This window comes from Drosophila hydei, unplaced genomic scaffold, assembly GCF_003285905.1.
Source record: "Drosophila hydei strain 15085-1641.00,03,60 unplaced genomic scaffold, DhydRS2 tig00000250-arrow-arrow-pilon, whole genome shotgun sequence".
NCBI classification, from domain to species: Eukaryota; Metazoa; Arthropoda; class Insecta; order Diptera; family Drosophilidae; genus Drosophila; species Drosophila hydei.
Window position 1 is genome coordinate 1675652 of NW_022045696.1, and position 23472 is coordinate 1699123.

General features: G+C 45.4%; 4 protein-coding genes and 1 long non-coding RNA gene across 11 annotated transcripts; 2 read left to right on the forward strand and 3 right to left on the reverse strand.

Moving 5' to 3' along the window:
• Positions 1-22: 22 nt before the first annotated feature.
• Positions 23-3390, reverse strand: LOC111602053. 7 transcript variants are annotated; one of them, XR_002751588.2, is made up of 4 exons: positions 3193-3390; positions 3065-3108; positions 1580-2862; positions 23-273 (listed from the first exon to the last, which is right to left on the reverse strand). It is a non-coding gene; the product is annotated as an uncharacterized LOC111602053 (long non-coding RNA). The 7 variants fall into 7 exon arrangements; XR_003944197.1 differs by having other exon boundaries at positions 1619-2862; positions 3065-3095; positions 3193-3389; XR_003944195.1 differs by having other exon boundaries at positions 3065-3095; positions 3193-3389.
• A 1378-nt stretch (positions 3391-4768) lies between these two features.
• Positions 4769-6992, forward strand: LOC111602050 (transcription factor grauzone). Its single transcript, XM_023318961.2, has 5 exons — positions 4769-5033; positions 5095-5569; positions 5634-6093; positions 6154-6366; positions 6434-6992. The coding sequence occupies exons 1-5, from the start codon at positions 4911-4913 to the stop codon at positions 6975-6977; spliced, it is 1815 nt and encodes a 604-aa protein (XP_023174729.2). The 5' UTR covers positions 4769-4910; the 3' UTR covers positions 6978-6992.
• On the reverse strand, positions 6983-8219 carry LOC111602051 (dnaJ protein homolog 1). Its single transcript, XM_023318962.2, has one exon. It carries the CDS (start codon positions 8058-8060, stop codon positions 7083-7085), a length of 978 nt encoding a protein of 325 aa, XP_023174730.1. The 5' UTR covers positions 8061-8219; the 3' UTR covers positions 6983-7082.
• Positions 8220-8431: 212 nt separating this feature from the next.
• LOC111602052 (neurogenic protein mastermind) lies at positions 8432-19736 on the forward strand. The gene is made up of 7 exons (XM_023318963.2): positions 8432-9125; positions 10725-11089; positions 11171-11378; positions 11440-16056; positions 16207-17684; positions 18568-18672; positions 18766-19736. Exons 2-7 carry the CDS (start codon positions 11000-11002, stop codon positions 19384-19386), a joined length of 7119 nt encoding a protein of 2372 aa, XP_023174731.2. The 5' UTR covers positions 8432-9125; positions 10725-10999; the 3' UTR covers positions 19387-19736.
• Positions 19737-22783: 3047 nt separating this feature from the next.
• LOC111602070 lies at positions 22784-23328 on the reverse strand. The gene is made up of 3 exons (XM_023318994.2): positions 23231-23328; positions 23088-23164; positions 22784-23009 (listed from the first exon to the last, which is right to left on the reverse strand). The coding sequence occupies exons 2-3, from the start codon at positions 23160-23162 to the stop codon at positions 22938-22940; spliced, it is 147 nt and encodes a 48-aa protein (XP_023174762.1). The 5' UTR covers positions 23163-23164; positions 23231-23328; the 3' UTR covers positions 22784-22937.
• Positions 23329-23472: the final 144 nt, after the last annotated feature.

A 23472-nucleotide genomic window follows, 5' to 3' on the forward strand; every position in this document is an offset into this window, starting at 1 on the left:
TGCGTTTGCTTTTGCTTTTACGTTTGCCTTTGCGTTTACTTTTGCTTTTGCTTTTGCCTTTACCTTTGCTTTGCTGTTAAGGACTGTTGTCTTTGATTGATTGCCTGCTTCGTCCTTTGGCTGTCTGGCTGCCCGCCTCGCCTGCTCTGATTGCCAAGCTGATGCTGCTGCTGCTGCTTACTTTGTAATTGTTGTTGTTATTTTTTTGCTCGTTTCAAATTACGCGCGTTGCTTTCTTCCTCTTGTTTTCAGCCAGTTACTGCGTATTTTTCACTAGTTAAGATATATCAAATGTTAAATGCGTTATTTACAGTGCATACATAAGCAGTTGCACACACTGGCACACACACACAGACACAGAGAACATAACCATTACATAGACACTTGACCTTCTGCTGTTGCTGGGCAGCTGAGCTGGAAGCAAATCACCTGCTCTCGACTGAATGTATACAATCGTTGTTGTTATTATTATTATTGCACACACAGACAGACAGAGAGACATGCACACACACGCACGCATGCCACTCACTAACGCACACCGAACAAGTGTAAATGATGAATTTTTGTTTAATTTTATGTAATTTTATGTACAGGCACACACACACAAGAGCGCGCACTCACAGATGCGTGTATGTATGGTCGAACAGCTGTGCAAATAATGCAATTACAGCTGTTAATGCAAATTTTGTGTCAGCTAACTAACAGAGCGCTGTTAACTAACAGCGCAGCTCCAATTAGATCGAACTAGTTCAAACGTCTTGTTTATGCACCTGCTTGCTTCTGCGTTGTTGTTATTGTTGTTGTTGCTGCTGTTTCGCTCTTATTGTTGTTATGCAGCACATTTGGCAAACATCTTGATGACTTTTTACATTTTTATTTATTTACTTTTGTGTAATGCACTGTTATGCACAAATTGCGACGTGCTGCCCTAATCACAGTAACTTGTCTTTTGTTTCCTCTTTCTCTATGCGTATGAGTAATTTATTTATTTTCATGCATTGCCCTGCAAAATTAAGACGCCATACAAAAAAAAAGAGGAAAACAAAAAAAAGAGTCCAACTCAGACTACAGTGCTGCATAGCAGCAAAGGCCACAATGGACTCAACACAATCCAAAGGCACACACACATATATATGTATATATATACATATATGTATATGTACAAACATACATATACATATATATGCGCACACACACTTGCACACACTCTTTGGGTGCCTAACAAAACACGTCCATGTATGATGTGTACTTATGCATATGTATGTACTTACACACTTATGCATGCATGTATATGTGCATGTACGTCAGTGTCTTGCTGTTCCAATTGGACCACAGTGCGTTTTTAATCAAAATGTTGCGGGCTTTTTTCGTTTTTTTAATTTTGTTTCTTGAGAAATACGTTCAAATGGGAATACCACACAAATACATCGCACTTGCTACACACAGTGACAAAATTTATACACAATTATGTGTACATACATACAGTATGTAGTTCATACACACGTATGACACAAAATCAAGGCAACACACATACGCAGGCACATATGTATACATAGACACAAACACTCACAACACATACACAACAGCTGCAGCAGCTCAATTTTCAGTTGGCCTTTACTCGCTGCTCCAAAGCCCGTTCGATGTGAAACTCATCTGCATTACTTTAGATAGATTTTTTCATACTTTTAATTACTTTTAATGTTAATTGCAACAATATTGCGACGCGACGCGATTTCCACGCAGAAGCAACATCTGGCAGCTCTACACGACACGAGACATCGATAGTAGCCTATCATTAATCGATAATGCACCTGAATCGTTTTGCCGCCACAACATCGCTGATTCTGCGCCCACATATCAATACCTCTTTGGGTTGTGTCTCTGCTAAGTTCGGAAACCAAGCATAGCTAGTACGCACAACACGTGTAAGTCAGCCAAGTTTATGCCAGCTGAACTGTTGCAGCTAACTTCACGGCTCGTCACATGCGAACATGCAGTCAGCGTAACGTCAATTTCAAAATGGACGATTTCAAAATGGCGGCCTCTTAAGCTCACGACAAAGGAACATGAAAACAAATGGTAAAAATGTATTTTACGAATGCAAACGTAATCACGCTTGTTCTCGGATGTTCAAAGTACAGTTGCTAGCTGCATGTAATGTAGATTATCAGCCATTTTCATTGGTTTCCATGGAACGAAAAGAGATAGCAACATATCGATCTCACTCAAAAGCATTAATTTGAAAGAGTAAGAATACTAGCTGATGCCGATATCTCTTTCGCACCTACGTTACTCAAGTTAGAAATAAAAACACAATTATATATTTCGATTCAAACAATATATTTTTAAAGATTTTGTTAAGGCTCGTATAACGTTACAATTTTTTTACTGTTTATTATTTGTTTATTTTCTCGGCTCGTAAAACGTTAACTCTTTTTATTTATTTACCATTTATCGTTTGTTTTTGTTGCAACATTTTACGTGCCTTTAATATGTAGTTCAATTTGTTTTTTTTTTTTTTTTTTTGTTTAATTCACTTCGGCTTGTATAACGTTACCCAACAATAATTTAAAGTTTTTTTCTTTTTTTTTATATTGATCTATTTCGTGTTACGGCGCGGATAACATATAGACACCCGATCCGAACACATACGTTTTTCAGACGATCGCTTTTAGTTCTTTTCAATAATTTTAATGTTTTCTGATTGATCGCTTAAAACTCGTATAGCTCTGTACAGAATTTAAATTTTAAATTTTGTTTCGGAAATCGGCTGGCAAGCATTTTTGATCCCGCCTAATCCGATTTCTAAAACTTAAGCTTAAGTTTAGTTTTTACCCTTCCGATGGCCACCACCTTAGTTAACTGCAAGAACAAAAGAAAATACATATATATATTTAATTAATACTCAATTGCGACGTGTCCACGAAATTCTCTACAGAAATCTTGCGTCTCCTCCACACACACACACACAAACAGAAAGAAAGAGAGAGATAGAAAGAAACAAAGACGCTATCCTGTCTTCTCCTTCGTTTGTCATTTTAATGATTCCATTTTTAGCACTTACTCGCAGCTTGCACTTTTTATATCTAACGAAACTGAAATTAAAAGCTGAAATTATTAATGGGTCGCCTCCATTTTGTATTCACACACGAGTGATGCATGCGTGCGTGTATGTGTGCAGTGACAACTTACCGATTGATTTCTGACTGTACCGCCAAAAAGAGACTCGAATATAATGAGAAAACTGTCTATAAGACTCGTTTTGAATTCACTTTAGTCTTTAACAAAAACTCGATTCAAATAATAAAAACAGCACAAAATGTAGCTGTTAAATCTTATTAAGTTCGTATCAAATGTGCTTTTGTGTGTTTGTGTGTGTGTATGTGTAACGGTAGGAGGGTGTAAAAAAATAAAAGTTAAAAAAAATGTATGTCTGCTCTTGCCTTTCACTCCTAACTATCTGATGCATGAACATGGCTGCTGCTGCTAGTTATTGTGTGGAAATTGGATTTTGCCAGCAGCATCGATGTATCGATAACAGCGATCGCTGCAATCGATGTAAGCACGATGTATCGTAACTTGAAGCTCGTTTGTTAAAAGAAAGACAATTGAGCGCTTTGCATAGGAGTAATCTTAAAATGCACGCATATAGAGTCATGTTAATTCATTTATATTCAATTTTAATAATAAGGCTTATGAAAACTATTTTTTGTATCTGTTTTAGTTATAGCTGTGCTAAGATACTTATATTTGATGTCACTATATGAGCATACACCATTGCTTGGTTCTTACTATTTATCTTGTAAAATATTTTTTAAAAATATTGTATTTTGTTTTTAAATTTAACAACTTTTGAAAAGAAGATTATAAGCGTTGCCATATCACACAATATTTATAATATGCAGTTCATATAACAGTTGCGTGCGTACTTAGCGAATCCAAATACACTTTATAACAGCTGGTATGCTGCACTAGCTGTGGAAGTATCAAAGTAAATTGGTTTGAGAAGTGGATATATATAAATCGATACTCTAGAAACTTGCTAACTAAATTTTACCAATTGGTTCGAAAATTAGAAAAAGTAATCGATACGTTAGCAGTAACAGTATTGATATTCACTCCGTCTTATAAGCATACCGCCCACTAACTTTTTCAGGTAATTCTTCGACGAACCATAATTTTATCGTTGTTTAAAAAATAAAAACAAATTCCAACAGATTTTCACATTGCATATTTTATGTTGCACATGTTGCAAGAGTGGAAATTCGAACAATTATTTAAGCATATACATATGTCTTATAAACAGACAGTACTCCTGCAGTATATTATTTGTTGTTACAATCCTATATTTTTCTGCAAAGACTAGGAAAGGTATTAACTTAACACCAAATATTTGGGAATTCTCAACATTGTATTCACATTTAAAGATGCATAACATGAAAAGCAAATCTGCATGGATTTCTTTCAACACTTTGAAATAGAAAAACTTATTGCGCCTAAAAAAATACTAAAACTTAAATAATTTTCTTCGATAGGGGAAGCGGTATCGATGCAAATTATGACTAATCGTAGTCGTGTACCTAGTTCGTTATCGGAAACTGTAAATTATTTTTAATAAATGTGGTTCACGACAAGGTTAATCTCTATTATCTATATTAAATTTAATTCTCGAAAAAAAAAATAAATAAACCTAAAAGACAGCACATCAAACTAATTTAGATCTTTTTATTAATACTTTTACCTGAAAACTAATCACTTTTGAAAAGTCCACTTGCATATGGGTTTTGTATATCGATGTCATGCTAATTTAGCAAGTCGATAAGTTTATATCTTAAGAGACCATCGCTAAATCAAAACCAAACAATTGATATTATACTGATTGGTTAAATTTATGTTGAAAACGCCGCAATATGATCTGTCGCTTGTGTTTAAAAAACATAAACGCAAACAATGCCGTCTACCTATTCGAGACCAACGACACCCTGGCCGAATCCTCCCTACTCAAGATGATAGCAAAGTTTCTGCAGCTCGAGGTAAGTTTTCACTGTGCTAATTAAGCGGTGACATGAATCGGGTTTTATTCATGCATTGCAGATAATGCCCGATGACAACATCTCAACGAACATTTGTCACGAGTGCTGTGAGCATTTGGAGGACTTCAACAACTTCTGGCAGCTGGTGGAGCAAAAACAAGGAACACTTAAAAAGGAGTTTCTTAACGTGGACGTCGACTGTGTCGCCCTCAAATGGACGGGCATCGATGTCGATGTCAACATTGATGAGCTTCCACTAGTTGCCGACGAGATGGACGAGAAGCCATTGGATATACACAATCTTAAACTGCTTGGCAGTGTACTAGATATTAACGTGGACAGTGTGGAGTTGCCGCAACTTTCGACTACACCAACACCAAAACAGTTACAGACCGAAAAGTTTCTACAGCTGCATGCCCCAGACTCCAGCGATGACGACGAAGTAGACAACCACAATAACGACGACATCGATGAAAAGCCCATTATGCATGAAAGCAGCGAAAGCGTGCGCAATGCTTCCTCAGATGAGGACGATGGTGAGCGCCTAGCACTAAAAATAATAAATATATCCACTCAACATTGCTTACATGAATCTTATAGACGAAGTGCCCCTTGTTAAGCTGCAACACAAACTTAAGCCGAAACGCAAAGCACAGCGCGCCATAACAAGACGAAACAAGCGGACACTGACGCTAGCCCAGGAGCTGGATCAGTTGTTGGACGGCAGTGAATTAGAGGGCAACAGAACGCGACGGAAAAAGGCACCAAACAACGCACCAACCGATGTGCAAAAACACGAACTGCAGGCGGCGCTCGAGCGCAAACCCAAAGGCTGTTCACGTGCGCAGCTGACGAAGCGCTACGAAGAGGCGATAGCCAGCTATATGAGCGCCGACTGTGATCTGTGCGACTATAGCACCAAGTACCTGTCCCAGCTGAAGGTCCATTTCCTAGAGGTACATCAGCGTGATGCGTATTTGAAGTGCTGTAACAAGGTCTTCAATCGCGCCTCTAAGCTAATGGATCACATACGTAAACACATCAATCCCAAACTATTCACGTAATGTTTGCTTCAGTCAGTCGTAGAGTCAATATTTGAATAGCCATTTTGTCCTTGCAGCTGTTCCATTTGCAATAAGTCGCTCAACTCACAGGACTATCTGGCCACACACATAGAAACGGTGCACAACAAAGTCGCACAGATTGGTAAGGTGTTGAAGTATCCGTGTCCCAAGTGCGAGCGCACCTTCAGCAGCGAGCGGCGTTTGGGCAATCATCTGCTCAAGCACGATACGGATCAGTTGGAGCACAGCTGTCACATTTGCCACAAGAGGTGAGTAGAATATTTGGATCTTACATCTCGCTCTAGCACATGCCTCCTCTGTCTTTCTCTGTGTTAGCTTTGCCAATGTGCATAGACTGCGACGGCACATACAGTCCATACACGAGGATCTGCATCCGCATGTCTGTGATATATGCGGCAAAAAGTTCAAGTTCAAGCCCTCCTTCGAACGGCATCTGCAGGAGCATCAGGGATTTGTGGCCCCGGCCATGGAATGTCCCGTTTGTGGTGTCTGGCTAAAGAACGAGCACAGCCTGCGGCTGCATCGTTTCACACATGACAGCACCGACACCACGTGTAAGCACTGCTCAAAGACATGCAGCTCACGGACAGCGCTGCGCGCCCACGTCAAATATGCCCACAAACTGACGACAAATCTGCAGTGCACGTACTGCGAGAAGAGTTTTAAGCAGCAACGCAATCTGGAGGAGCATATGGCCATACATACCGGTCTGCAGCTCTACAATTGCCCCCATTGCCCCAAGGAATGCCGCAGTCGCTCCAACATGTATGTGCACATCAAGCAACGACATGCGGACGAGTGGCTCAAGGCGAAGTTGGCGCGCTCCCACAACCCGCAGTTAAAGCCACCGCACGCGTAGTCGGATCGTAGCTATATGGCTATATTGTTTAGCTCCATTTGCACCATTTGACAAGGAATTTACATTAAACGAGTAATCTGGAATTGTATGTGTGTATGCGTGTTGCTAGCAATTGGGCAGCAGCTCACCCAGTGTCGTGATCAGGCGTGTGGGCAATGTGTCTGGAAAGGTGATGTTGAAATTAACGCAGAGCGCGCCTCGGCGTGACGGATTCTTTGGATAGGGCAGGCCGCGATCATTAAAACGTTTCAACGTACTTGGCTTAATGATCTCGCCGCTGGTACAAAACGGAAACGGAACGCCCTGCAATGTGGGCACTTGAACGGTGGCTCCGCATAGCGCCTGCTTCAGTGATATGTGTGCAGTGTAGTGAATGTCGCTGCCCTCACGTTGGAACAGTGGATGCGGCTTGTCACGTATTATGAACACTATGTCGGCCGGTATGCGATTGTGTCCCTCGTCGCCCTCCTTGGGAAATGTGATCTTGGTGCCGGATTTCCAGCCGGGCTTGATCTCAATATCTAGTAATTTGACCTCTTTGCGTGGCTGGCCGTTTGTCAGTTTAATGCGCGAGATTTGCATCTTCTTATAACAGCCAGTGTTAATGTCCTCCAGTGCCACGTACAGTTCATGCTCTATGGGTGGATCCTGTTCAGGACGTGACTGAAAATGACCCACATTGCCCCATAGACCGCGCGGACTATTATCGTCCGTCATAAAGATCTGCTCAAGGTTCTCGCCGAAAAACATGCTGAACGGATCGCTCGACCCAAAGAACTGTGCAAATGTCGCACGCGGATCTCCATGGAACTGATAAGCGAAGGTCGAGCCACTTTGATCGCTCTGGTGGCCGGGTATTCCGTGCCTGAGGCCCTCTTCGCCATATTGGTCGTAGATGTCACGTTTCCTTTTATCCGAAAGCACCTCATATGCTTCAGCCACCTCTTTGAAACGTTCCTCGGCTTTGGAGCTCTTGTTCTTGTCCGGATGGTATTTAAGCGCCAATTTTCTATATGCCTTCTTTATCTCGTCGTCCCTAGCGTTGCGACTAATGCCGAGAGTCTTATAAAAATCCTTGCCCATCTTTGGTAATACTGTTTCTGAATTCAGTTTACAGTGCTCTTTTCACACAAATGTCTATGACGTTTTGGACAAATAATAAAAAAAAAAAAATATGTTTACTGCTAATTTTGTGTTCTGACAATATTTTTGAGAAAGCGCCTTAAATTAAACAAATTCGATAGGCAAACGTTTCAATTGTAGGGCTATCGATTATCTGTAACGATGTTCGATGTTGCCGTACTGCTAAGAATTTACCAAATAATAAAATGTCACCCCATTTCAACATATTTTTCCCCCAAAAAGCAAGTTTTACTCCGCACTTAACAGTGGTATCCCCACTTAACAGGCTTGCTCCCCATTTTAACAGAATGTATTCCCGTTAAAATCATATCGTTCACCACTAGAATGCAACGCCGTAAGCGCAAGCTGGCAGCACTGTGTGCAAAAAATACATACGATTTAAACTAATGGTACAATTACGTATTACGTGAAAAGAACGCACCGAAAGTAATAATAAAGTAAATCCTTCACAAAATAGTGTTATAAATGCCAACATATAAAGCGTGTGTGTGTGCTATATTCAAAGAATCCAAGAGGAAAAGTGATTCAAACTAGTTTCAGCACCTTGGATTTCGATTACATTTTTCATCTATACACTTGCAAAAAGCGACTAGAGCAGCAGCAGCAGCCGAAGCATTGGAGAACGACGGTAGAGAGAAAGAGAGCGCTAACAAGCGAGAACGTAGGAGAGCCAAAGCCAGACAGGCAGACAGACGGGCAGGCAGACAGCCAGCGCAACACAGCTAACAACAGCGGCCAAAACGCGTTGAATAGCGACGACAATAGACAAATAAAATTGATTTCGGCAATCGAAAAAGCAAACAAATTATAAATCGTTTCCGCAACCGTGCTCTTCATTAAAAGGAGGGACACATTAATGTGTCGTACCTAAAAAACATTTGGTTATATTTTTTTTGCAAACGGCTGAGTAAGCGTAGAAGAGTGCAAAAAACGTACAAAAGAAAGAAAAAAAGGAGCCAAGGAGCAACGAACTGTGTGTGCGGTGTATGCTCTGAGTGTAAAAGGGTAAGCACTATATACATTTACATTTTCTTGTTTGATGTTTTTGTTATTGCTGCTGTATAGACCACATGCTCTTATTGTCTCACTCACACTCATACTGCATATATTGCTGCTGTTGCATTGTCGTTAGCGGTGGCGGCGGCGACGACAGCAGGTTTATCGTTTGTTTTTTATTTGCATTCGAATTGCCAATGTTTGAAATAACACATAACACATCAGCAATAATCATTTTTGTGCTCAAGTACTTGTATTGCATTGCGTTGGCATTACGTGTAAGGCAAAAACATTATGTTAAAGGTCTGGTTCGATAAATAGAGCGCATGTGGCAACGCTGTGCCACCGCCAGACACACACGCACACTCACACTATCATACTAACATACTGCGAAAAGAATAGCACTAGGAGAAAGAAGAAGCAGCGGCAAACTTCTCGCGCGGTGGATAAAGTGCAGTTAATTTTTATTAATAAAAAAAAGCGTTTGTTGTAAAAATCTAATATCGAATAGAATAGCCAACGCAGCAACGTACAAATACTGTAAATACAATAGAAAATGCAAACAAGCCTATAATTCAGTCAACCATCCACAAACAGTTCTGCGAGTGCGTATACGTATAAGTGTGCTTGTGTGTGTGAGTGCGAACGAACGTGTGTTTGTGTGCTCGCTATTAAACGGCACATTTTACTGTGCCTTTTGACGACTCGAAACTTAATAAGTGTGCAGCCAATGTCGTGTTTATTTGGCCAGGCTTTGAAAATGTGTAGCTTATAATTAAGCTGGTGTGTAGTTCATAATAAACTACGGAAATAACAAAGCAAAGTGCGCGTGTGTCGCTCGATGCCCTCTCTTTCTCTTAATATATGTGTGCGTGTGTGAAAGAGCGTTTGTGTGAATGGTTTTTGTTGTTATAGTCCACTTTAAAAATTTGTTGCCAAGCATTTTTGTCTTTCGATGTGCACCTGCTCAATCCCTTATTATCTATAAAAATAGGAACTGCACAAATTGCCATCAATTGAGCAATTGTATTTTTGATGCTATTGTTTTTTCTTTTTCACTTAATTTTTTTGGTAGTGGTGCCAGGCTTCTCTGTGTCAGCCATTGTTCTTCTTCATTTTTTACACGAAGACGCCACCGCCGCATACTTCTTGTGTCTTATGTGTTCTGCTTCTGTTTCTGTTTCTGTGTGTGGGTCGCGCCGTCGTGTGTTGGGGGCAGGGGCCCAGCATTTGAGCGCAAGCACACACAACTCACAGAGAGTAGTATTCATTGCCATCTCGCTTGCACGCATGTTGCTCGAACATAAGCTGATGCATATGCTTTGCTCGCTCTTTATTTTATGGACATGGGGCGGTTGTGTTGCCCCCATGGAGGTGTTCATACATACATACACATATACACATACATTCACACAAACACATGCATGTATGCATGCATGCATCAATGCGACCCGGCGGCCCACGTACCAAAACAAAAAAAAACAATACACAAAAATTGCAACAAACAAATGAAGCAGCAGTAACAGCAGCAGCTTACAATCTGACGCCCCCCACCCAATCACACACCCTCTTTTAGTGAGTCTCTCTCTTATTCGCTCTTGCTATTAGTCGTTTTACAGCTCATACAAGAAGACTGAGAATATATACAGCAAACACTCAAGTGAAGAGAAACTACAAAGAAAAGCAACAATAAAACGTAAGGCGCCAAGGAGGCAACTAAAACAGATCTCGACCCCCTCGACATCGACATTCGCACAGCCCGACTACCGAACGTTCGCAAATATCTGCATCACAAATAAATCGCATCGAGAGCGATTAGCGTGGAACGCGCGGCGGCAGTAGGCGGCAAAGGAAGCTAACGCTAATGAGGATCTATTGGCAGCATGAGTACACTGGGGGGAAGTAGGGGAGAGCGAAATGCCAAGCCCAAATTCACAGCGTTGGATATAAATCGCATGTACAAGAATAGCCGTGTAAGAAAAAAACTCTTCAATGACAACTTAATCGATTCCTATTTCAACCTCCATCTGTAACCACTTCCTAACAATTTGCAGGGCGAATCGAGTGAACCATCTGCCCAAAAGAATCAAGTGCCGCGTAAACATGGAATGCAAATATTGGGAAAAGTGCCTTCAGCTAGGCGGCCACCGGCCAATCTGCCATCCCTAAAGGCCGAGACCAACATCAGCAGCAGCAATAGTGCAACGCCTTTAAGCAACAATAACACCAACAATAACAACAATCTCCTTGCATCTGTTGACGGTAAGAGATTGACTAATCTACAGATTAAAGATTTTTCACATTCTTTGTGCTGTGGTTGCAGGCAACAGCAGCAGTACGATCTGCAGCGGCTCCAACGCAGGAGGCGCAGGCGGAACAGCGATCAGTGCAGCGGCAACTGGCGCAGGTGCAAACAGCGCTGGTCATAACAGCATCTCCACTGGACACAGTAGTGGTAACAGCAGCATCAGTTCAGCGGGAGGATCAGCTCTTGGTCACCACCACAATAACGCTAGCAAATATAATAGCAACAGCAACAGCAGCAACAATAACAGTACCAGCAACAGTAACAGCCACAGCAGCAACAGCAATAACAATAAGAACTTGAAATTAATAAACAACTCTGCAACAAGCGGAGGCGCTTCAGCCGGCAGCGGCGGAGCAGGATCGGGTGGTGTTGCTGCAAGCGCTAGCGGCGGCCACTCAAATAACTCACCCAAGACATGGTCAGCGATAACGACAGGACACGAACGTGCAGGCGGCACCGGTGGCCATGGTGGCCATTATGGGAACCGTCAGGCGCACCATCATCAGCCACAACAGCAGGTGGTGCCGCACTATCAAAGTCCACAGTTTCAATACGAGTTCCCCACATTAATGGGCGGCAGCGGTGGCGCTGCATCCTCAGGTGGTCATGCGGGCGCAGCCGGCGGCGGTGGCAAATCATCAAAGGATCAGCAGGCGCATTACCAGGGACAGCAGCACGCACATCATCACCAGAATCATCATTATCAACAGCAACAGCAACAACAGCGAGATTATCGCGATCATCATGGCCATCATGGGCGCCAGTTTGGCGGTCACGGTGTACACCACTTGCATCGAGGCGGTGGCACCAATATGGATCCCGGCAGTTACAGAGATGGCAGCGACGACGTCGGCGGAGGAGGCAGCGGCGAACTCACCGAGATGAGCCTGCGGCCCCAAAACGACCCAGCGGCTTGGCTGCAGCAACAGGAGAAGGCCGCCAAGGAGCTCGCTTTGAACCAACAGGGCCAGGGCCACCAGATACCGGCCAACGGGAGCGGTGCGGGCGCAGGATCGGGCGGCAGTGTACCACTGCCTATACTCTCGCTAATGCCGTCATTCATGCGTAGCGGAGCACCGCTGCCCGCCTCTGGAATAGGAGGTGGGCCTACAATGGCAGCGGCCGTTGCAAATGCTGCATCCAGCATTGCCTCAGATCTGGCTTCGTCGGCGCCTGCGCCCTATCAAAATGGCATCACCGGAAACCGATCCTCCTCGCCGGCCATTCTAGGCAGCTTTCGTGCTGCGGCTGCAATTCCGAAGCGACCAGTTGCTGGCAATGCGGCGATGACGACGCCACCACCGTCAGCGACAATGGGAGGAAGTGGGGGCGCGACAACACCTCCGCAGCAACAGCAGCTGCAGACGAATGGGCCCGGGGGTCGCAAGGACAAGGACAAGGACTATGTGGTAGAGCCGGAGGTGGCGCAAATGCAGCGTCCAATCATACGTGAAGAGGATTTGGAGCGTCTGAATGCGATTGCCAAAGACGATAGCTGGACGAAACAGGATGAAATTGACTACACAAAGAAACTCACATTTTCTGATGACGAGGAGCATGTCAGCCTAGAGGATCAGCACCACAATAACCACAATAAACAGCAGCAACAGTCAATCCAATCCAGCAGCAGCAACGATCAACGCAAATCGTCGGGCAGCAGCTCATGGCAGCGCGGCAAGGAGAGCAGCGAGCGAGACTTGGATGGCCCCTCTGATCAGTGTCAGAGTCAAGGTCAGGATCAGCGACAGCAGAACGGCCACCGCAGCAGCTCGGGCAATGTGGTCGTTGGCGGCGGAGGTATTGCTCTTGATGCCGGCGTCTATGAGCGTGTCAAGCAGCGTAAAGAAGAGGAGGAGCGCCGTCAGATGGAACGTAAGCAGGCGGCAGCAAAGAAGCTACAAGAGCTTGAAATGAAAATGAACAGCAAGAAGGCACTGAGCGAGAGTAGCGGTGCAAATACTGCCGGCAGCGAGGCGCCAACCGTGCCCCTGGGCAATGTCAGCGAGGATGAGGGCGGAGGTGTTGGACAGCAGCTGCAGCAGCAGCGTCGTCCACGTGGCAGTATCTCCAGCATGGGCAGCGCTGGTGGGAATGGCTCCGCCTCAGTTCCAATTACCACATCCGCAGCTGTTGGCGATTATAGCCAAAAGCCTGTCTTCATGACGCATTTCCAATCGAATTTACCGCCGCGTTTCCAGCGCCAGCAGCAGCAGCAGCAACAACAGCAGCAGCAATTACCACGCGGTGGACTCGAGAAGAGCGCATCGGCCAGTAGCGCCTTCGAGAACAGCAACTCACGCTATCTCCAAAAGGGTGGCAGTGGCAACGGCTCCAGCGGTAGTGGTGGTAGTAGCGCAGGCAGCGGTGTGCGAAGCATCTCTGGCGGCTATGCGCGTGTGGGCAGCAGCGGCAACTATGGACGCAATCGTCATGACAGTGCCAGAGGCGAGGAACAGGATGCTACAGCAATTGGAGCATCCAGTGCACGCGATTTGGAGCAGTCCAGATATACGCGTGGCCAGGATTATCGCAGTGGACAGCAGCAGCAGCAGCAATTGATGCAATCGCGCAGCATCTCAGAGAATTCGCATCGCAAGACGAGCGTTTCCTCCGGCGATGATGTTCTCATGGGTGGTGGCTCGTGTTCCTCTTGGGCGGAGCAAACTGATGCCGAACAGAAGCATCATCGTCATCGCGAGGAAAGCTTTTCATCTACGCACAGCCACGATTCAGCCGTACAGATAAAAATACTGCAGCGGCCAGCACGTCAGCCCAGCCTCAGCGAGGAGAAGCCCCTCTCAGTTGGAAGCAACACGCTTCAGAAGCAGCCATTAGAGTCCATGCAGCCCATTCAGCCTACACAGATATTGAGACGCAGCGTTGAGCCCGTTGACAAGTTGGAGGAGAAAACCATTGACCGCGAAGCTGGCGACAAGGGCGCTGAGACAGAGGCAGCCAAGTTAGCAGGATTCACTACTGTCAAGGATGATGACAAGGAGGCGTCGCGAAGCTCAGCGATATCTGCCACGGCAACATCCGCATCACAGTCTGCGGCTAGCAAGCGACCAAGTCCACGGGGTGGTCGCGGCGGGCGTGAGGAACTGCATACGACGAGGGGCGCGGGCAGAAGCTATCCGGCCAGTGGTGCTGGTGGTGGCAGTTATCGCGGACAGCGCAGCAACAGCGACTGGAGCAGTCGCAACAGCACTGGTGCAGGCAGCAGCGGCCGTCGCTACTATGGCAGTGGCGGTGAGCAGTCCGAGCAATCCGAGGACGTAGACGAGGATTGTTACAGCAGCGGTGGTGGTGGCGGCGGAGCGTCGCGACGCAGTCCAAAAGTGCAAACGCGCTCTGATCAAAGCAGCAACAGCAGCGGCTCAGGTGTCACGACCACTACCACCGGCCAATCAGCAGCAGCTGGAGTGGGAGCAGGTGTTAACAAGGCCGGCTTTTCGCCAAGAGGCGAGCCGTCGCGACGCGGACGTGGTGGTCTCTCTAGTGGCGGCAGCTCGACGTCTGGTTTCCGACGCCAGCCAGCGAGTGGAGGACGTGCGTATGGCCGTTTGGGTTACGAGGAATATAGCAAGCAACGCAACTCAGAATCGGAAGCGGGCACATTGTCGGACCTAGACAAGACCAAGCAGAATCAGCTGGCGCTCAGTGCAGGACTGCACAAGGGCAAGGACGAGAAGGAGGAGCTGTTGATTGACAAGGACAAGAGTGGCGGCAGCAGCACCAACAACATCATAAGCAACATTAATATACCCAACACTGCCGTGGCCAAGGAGGAGCCACACAAAGATGGGCTTGCAACAGGACCAGCATCGGGAACTGGTACAGCAGCAGGAGCCAGGCCGCCGCCAGGACTGAGCACAGCTGCTGTCGCCTCTGTTGGAATGCCTCTATTGGCTGCCCCAGGCAGCGATGTGTCTGGCAAAAAGAAGACTAGCGAATGCACAACAATTGCGCCGCCAACGGCAGCAACAGCAACAACAACAGCGCCAATCGGCGACAAGTCCAAGCTATCGGTCATTGGCGACAAGAGCGCCATTGGTGTGGGCGTGGTTGGAGCTGGCAATCTTTTGATAGATGCCAATGCTCCAGTGAACACCATCATCTTCGAGAACTCCACGTATAAGCAGCAGCAGCAGCACCAAGTGGCAGCCACTGTGCCACTCAAGCAGCAAACCCTGGGAGGAGCAGTTGCCGCCGCAGCCGTCGAAAGCTTATCGAGTGCGCTTTCGCAGATGAGCTTTGGCGGCAATGACGATGAGCAGCAGCAGCAGGACATGAAATTGGGCTTTAGCTTCAGCGATGATGCTGCTTCTCTCAAGGTAGTTGACAGCCTGGAAGCGGCCAGCAAGGCAGCCACTCAACACCAGCAGCAGCAGCAGCAACAACAGCATCAACAGCAACAACAACAACAACAACATCAGCAGCAGCAAAATAACTCTACGGCTGATCTGAACATGAAGATAGCGAGCGTGAAAAAGGTGTGGGAATCGGCCACGCCCATGTCGGAGGCAACTCAACAGCCAAGCCATACGGGTAGTGCACAGCAGCAACAGCAGCAGCAGCAACAGCAGCAGCAACAACAGCAGCAGCAGCAGCAGCAGCAGCAACAGCAGCAACATCACCAGCAGCAGCACTCGCAACAGCAACAACAGCAGCATTCTCAACAGCAACAGCAGCAGGCAGCAGCTGCAGCTGCGGCAGCTGTTGCTGCCGTTGCCCAGCAACAACACGCGCAGCAACAACAGTCGCAGCACAGCCAACACGGACAGCAGCAGGTCTCGAGCTCAGTGGTGGATGACAGTGGCAGTCATATAAGTGGTGCATCTTTTGTAGCCGCTGTGGCTGCCTCACAGCAGCAGCTCCACCAGCAACAGATGTCCCACTATGCCGTCTCAGCGGTGCACATGCAGGGCCATCACCAGCAGCAGCAGCAGCAGCAACAACAGCCCTCACACCATCAGCAGCAGCAACAGGCACATCATGCTCACCATGCATTGTCTTCGCCGGGACCAGTCTATGGCAGCCACGGATCGCCCTTCGACACTGGATCGCTGGATCAACAATTCCAGCAACAGCAGCAGCAGGATGACTATCCCAGCCCGCAGCAGCAGCAACATTCGCAACAGCATCAGCAGGTGAAGGCCAAGCAGCTGCACGCTGGCCTGGGCATGTCTCCGCCGCCTAGCCATCAACAGCAACAGCAGCAACACTCGCAGCAGCAGCAACATCAGTCACAGCAGCAGCAACAGTTGCCGTTCTATCAGGCATCGCCGCAGTTTGGCGTCGGCGGCATTCCAACGATTCCCAGCCCGCCGGCGGTTGTGTTCAATTCATCGCAGTTGGCGCCGCCGCCACCACCATCGCAGGCGGGCAATCTGTACGCTTCATTCCATTCGCTTGATCATTCGAACCGCTCGCCCGCATACTCAGCGGCCGCCGCCGCGGCGCATTGCCTGCCCGGTCATTATGCGGCCGCAGCAGCAGCGGCAGCCGCTGGCGGTGCCTTCAATGCGTACGCCATGCAAACGCCGCATGGCCATGGCGGCAATATGCCGCCACCGCCTACAGCGCCTACGCCGGACATGTACTCCAATATGCCGTCGCAGTACCGGATTGGTAGTGGGCCTTTTGGCCAACCGCAGCCCAATTCGCAGCAGCTGAACAACCCCAATGCTGCCGCCGTAGCCATCATATCCTCGAACAGCAGTTCCATGATGTCGTCGGGCGCGGCCAAGCCGCCGCCGCCCAGTCAACAGCCCATCGGAGCAATTGGCTCCAAGTCGGCGGGCAGTGGGGGCGGTCCTGGACCTGGGCCCGGACCCGGTCCGGGCCCATATACAACTGCCCAGCACTACATGAATATATATGCCGGACCGCATCCAGGCCAGGGCGGACCACCGCCCGGCACCCATCAACTGCAGTCGAACAGCTACTACTCAAATTCGGCACCCGGAGGTCCGAGCGGTCCCCAGTACTATGGCGGCCCATCTCAGGGCGCCGGGGGTGGGGCTCAGAATTATGGACTGGCCACCGCGGCTGGCATGTACGGCGGCCATCAAGGCGGCCCGCCCGGCTCCAATGGTCCTCCTGGTCCACAGTCACAGCACACGATGAGCAACTTCAACACGCAGTTCATGAACTCACAGCTTTTATCGGCGGCGGGCATGAGCCAGTTCCGCAGTGGGCCGACGCCCGGCGGTGGCTACCTGAAAAACAGCCAAGGCCAGGGACACATGCAGGACTCGGTAAGGAGTGAACCACGACCACTATCAACCACACACACAACACTCTCTAACTACCATAATCTGCCCATGTTTAACCACATGAAGACCCAATCCCCCAGCAATTTGTATTAAGTTTGTACGCTTTTGCCCAGTCACCGCAGTTTCGCATTCAATCGCAGAGCCAGTCTCTACTCTGGGGATCGAGATATTTGTCATAGAACTAAATATCAAATTATGTGCACATTAATTTAAATAAAAGTATCAAGTAAAGAGTTTTCAAAAACTAGATCGAAACGAAAAACCAAATAAAAATGTTTACATAAAGATGGTGGAGCTGGCCCAGCTGTCCGCAATGGGCCGAAGATTCAGTACCCAAGCAGACTTGCAGTCCATGGATCTGTCAATGGATGCGAACATACACAGACATACAGACATGATATCGTAGTCCAGATTATGAAACCTTTGATAAGTGATTGATCGAGGTCAGGTTTAGCACGTCGATTTCAAGTCAAGTCGATTTCCAAACATGAGAGGAGCTTGGCTCGTCGTCACATATTAATGAAGTAGGGGCAAAGGGAGAGTGAATATAGTTCGCCTCTTCGATAATACACTATCTTTTCTGGGTCTTCAGGGCTTGTCGGAAATCCAAGATGATGAAATGCTGTTCGGCCTAAAGAAAAGCGGAGCTCATATCAATGATGTGGTAGCAATCCCGCAAATTTCTCTTTCTCTCTCTCTCTTTCCCTCTCTCTCTATTTCGCATGTGACTGATTTTCTGTCCTCAATCGATCATTATCAATAATTGATAAGCTTAGGCACACTTATGTCCTCGAGGAGTCCGTCAACGTGCTGCGCACACGGTGCCATTTGTATTGCTATCTAATACATTTCCCATTACTTGCAGATGGGCAGACAACTGAAGAGTCCATTGAGCGCTGACATGAGCCTGGGCCTGGCCAAGCAGGGGCAGTCGCAGCCTAGTCCGCCGCATCACAAGAACTATGGCGGCGTAAGTAGCCTTAACGGCAGCGGCAACAACAACGGCAGCAGCTCGCAGCCCGGCAACCGATTCACTGACCCTTCTCAATTCTTTCATGCGCAGTGGGACCTGCAGAATCAGGTGCTGCAGCAACAGCAGCAGCAGCAACAGCAGCAACAACAACAACAGCAGCAGCAATCTCAGCAGCAGCGTCAGGGTGGCAACGGCAGCAACATGAATGCACTTGGCGGTCGCGGCAGTGGTGCCGTGGGCACTGGCTCCGGCGGCTCTCAGGTGGTGGGTGGTGGTGGCAACGGTGGCGTTGGCAGCGTGGGGCAGAGCAGCGGCAGTGGCCAGGGTCGATATCCGGCGCCAATACAGCGACCAAACAACTATCCACAGCATCCGCAGCAGCAGCAGCAGCAACAGCAACAACAGCAACAGCAGCAACAACAGCAACAACAGCAGCAGCAGCAACAGCAACAGCGCGAACAGGCAGCGGCGGCGGCGCAGCGCGCCCAAAGCATGCGCCAAGTGACTGGAGGTGGCGCAGCCGGCAGTGCCGGCAATAGCAACGCGCCCGGCGTGCCACCTGGCGCCAACGGCGGCCCTGGTGGCCCAGGCGGAGCCGGCGGCGGCAACTCCCCCGCAGCAGCGGCTACGGCGCAGCTCAGCAAGCCCTACTATTCAAATAATGCGGCGGGCGCTGGCGGCGCCAACCGTGGTGAGTGGCATGCCAATTGAGCCTCCGATCGAACCAATGGCGGCATCGCCCAGTAAACCCCTCGCACACACAAACACACTCACACACACAGATCTTCACATACACACACATACACGCAGACATAGATCTACATACAATGGCGCGATTCAGCAATGAATCATTGAAGCGACAACGCAAGCGAAATATTTACTTATACATACATAATACACACATATACACACACATATATAAACGTATATAACACTAAATAGAACAACGGGAAGAGCAGAAAACGCGAATTATTAGCGAAAGCAACAAACAATGAGAGAAACGAACTAACAAAAGCGCAAAAATAATTAAATCTTCAATAAAAGAAATCGAAAAAAAAAAAAAACAATAAAATACAAAAAGTCAGCTAAGGCCGTAAAATCGTAAAAAAAAAAACAAACAAACTGCAAATATGAAAAAGTAACAAAAAAATACTAAAAATAAAAAATAAATAAGTTTAAAGAACAGAAGAAGAACAAGAACACCTTGATGTAAAAATCAAATTGAGGGCATGTTTGAAGCAGCGCAACCCATGCCAGGCCACGCCCATAAAACAAAACAAACAAGCAAAAAACAAGAACACGAGGAAGAACAATGCGAGAAAAACGTGCGAAGAAAATTGCAAACAAAACAAATGCAACAAAACTGAAAAAAAAATCGAGTATGAAAAAAGTAATTTATAGTTTAGTTGGGTTATACATACACACACGTACACATATACACACACATACATATACATATATAAACATATGGATTGAATCTGCAGCTGCGTTAAAGTAATTAAAACAATTGACAAATGCCAATTCCCAAATACACACACACACACACACACAAACACAAACACACACACACACACACACACAAACATACACACACAAACACACACACAGCAAAACAGTAACAAACAATATTATGCTTTTCATTTATTAATATTCACATAAATCTATTTTATATTATAATTATCATTTTTTTTAAAATGTATTGTGTTAACTTTTAGCGTTTAGTTTATGTTAAAACAAAAAAAAAAAGAAACAAACACAACAGAACGATAATTAAATAGAAAGCTGAGTGTATTTTTTGTCAAACAAATTTACATACATACATACATTTAGACACATACATACATGCATACATACACACATACATACAAACGTGCATACACACATACAAACATACATACAAGCATAAATATATACTTATTATTTTCATTGTAGTCAGCATTTGCTCTTGATTCAATTTTTTGTTCTCTTAAATTGTTTGTTTTGTAACTGCAACAATTGGACTTACTATAAATAATTGTTAATTATGATTATGCTACAATTATTTAAATTATATACACACATATAAAATTATATACATATGTGCAACAATCTCATGATATCGCTATCGTCATCGATATCTGTGCAGAAGGAGACACACAAGCTTCGAAGTTTGTTCAAGCGCCAAGTAGAAAAGTAATGAAAACATAATTTGTGAATATCCAACACCAAGAATTAATCAACGTCACAAGTCGGACTTACCGGGGCTCAATATACCCTGTTAATTCAATACTACGCACACACACACACAAAAAGCAGACACACACACACATGCATACGTATAAAACTCAACTTCGACTTATAAAAGTGTTCACATATGATGGCGCTCGGGTGCCAGCCAGTGCTGCCCATCGCCTTTTACTTATGCTGGTATGACACCTACTGATTATTTGCTAAGTGCAAACGTTTTTTTCACCAATTGATCGCAATTGTAGCCACTTTTAGAGCTTAGAGCGAGCAATGATGGGGTATGTGCCAGTGTTGCTGCAGTCGTCGCAGCTGTTGCCGCTGCCGCTGCTGTTGCAAATATCTATTAGTATTAACCCTCCCCCTCGCCCACTGCATCACAGATCCGTTTTAAGATCGGGGCTGGAGCTGAGGGGGTGGAGATGAAGAGAGGGGAGTGGGAACTGGAGCTGGCAAATCGGAACTGTAATCTTATATAGCATTTTTTTTTGTTGCATGTGCTCAAATGATAAATTGGGCCTAAAAAAAAAACTGCAAATGATTATGAAACTGTAACTTTACATGGATATAGCATATGCATAAACATACAGAGACGCACTCACACACACACACACCCAATCACTCACAGACAAACAGAAAGTCACGGACACATAATATATAGAACAAACATCTAAGTGAATAAAAGAACACTCCAATTTTTAATGAGAAAGCCCCACACACATACAATTAATATTGATTACACACATATTATGCGATAAAAAGTAGTAGAAAAAATATTGAAAGGACAAAACCGATAGATAACAAGCAACTAAAACATACCTTAAACATCTATGTATACATATATATATAAATGTAAATATATATATATATATATACATAGGAGTACATTTGTATGTATTTTCGCACTTCGCTCGGCTGCTGCTGCTAAAATTCAAATCAAATTTTAACGCATACATACGATATATGTTGTTTTGCCAGGGCAAGCGGTTTAGTTATTAACAAAAAGAAAAACATAAAAAAAAAACAAAAATGAAATCCACAAGCAGATGCTGATGCAGATGCAAAATGGCCAGCGCTTGCTATTACACAATACATGTAAAAGATATATTTTATAGCTATAGCATAAACATAGAAATGATAAAATTATTAATTTATATATACGTATATATATATATTTTAATTGCATATATGGTTTTTCGTCTCTATCTCTACCAAGCAACAAGTCAAGTACATGGGCATATAATACATACATACACGTACATATATGTAAACCATTTTTACATTCGATTCATTCAAATTAATTTTTAGACATACTGAAATTTCGAAAAACTGAGCTAAAACAAAATAAAAAAATGAAAAAAAAAAACAACAAACCTTAAAAAACAAAAACAACCCAAAACGGAACATTTAAAGCAAGTTCGATTAAATGAAATAAAAACTTTAAATAAATAAAATATTTAAAACAAAATAATACCAAAACCTAATTTAGAAATTTGCGATTATTCAACTTTAACACGATCTGGCAACCACTTAGAGCGAGAAGTTCGCTGACTGTAGACGAGAGCAGGATAGCCTGTTCAGCGATGCTAAGGATGGCAGAGTGACACATGACAGTGCGCCAGGCCAGTTAGTGGCAATCCAAATAGTTTGCAGGTGAAATTCCGTTTGCCAGCAAGGAAGTCGACTGTAGCCGAGAGACGGCGTTTTTACAGCAAGCCATTCTGCCATTCTGGTGACGCCAAATGATAAGCATTTGCATAAAAGACCCACTGGTAGTCGTTGATATCATAGGTCTCATGCTATGCAATTGCGGCAGTCGATGCTCTCGTGAAGTCTGTCTGTCCGTTACATGTTTGTTAACATTACATAATGAAATGCAGTGTGCTTTCCGTGTTAGATATTTAAATTGTTTATTCCTTTAAGATGTTGCACTACACATATGTGAAATATACATGGCTATTGTCCTGTACCTGCTGCCAGTTACTGGGAGCCAGGAGAACAAGCACGTCTAATAGGCTGCACAAACTAGGGTACGTCATCTACTTCTTCTTTGGTTTCAAGATCTGGTAGGCGATGAGCAGGCCCATGACGGCGTACGTAGCTTTGGCCACCTGTAACATGTCACGGTATCCAAATTAGCAACTCGTGAAAACTTAAAAGTAGTTGGATGTTGGATGGGCTCTACTTACATTGGCACGGCCGGCCATGGTTGTGCCATTGAAGATTTTTGACATGCCGGTCAGCTTCTCTTGTTCACCAGCCATTGCTAGAAATGTTAGGTAAATTTTTAATTTTAGTTTTAGTCAGTTAAGTGACTACTGCGTTTACTCACTTTCGATTTGTTTTGCGACGAATTGAAACTACAATTGCGAATAAAAAATACGAATAGGTTATACAACTGTGCCTGTGCTGCCAATACGTGCGGATCTCGTGTTGCGTTGCCACCTAACGCAACGAATGCTGTCGATGCAGCACTGCGTATATTATCGATAGCTGTTGTCGTGGGCGCTTAATTTAAAGTAATTTAAACACAAAAGAAATTGAGAACAACGTAAAAGTTGTGCACTGCATATA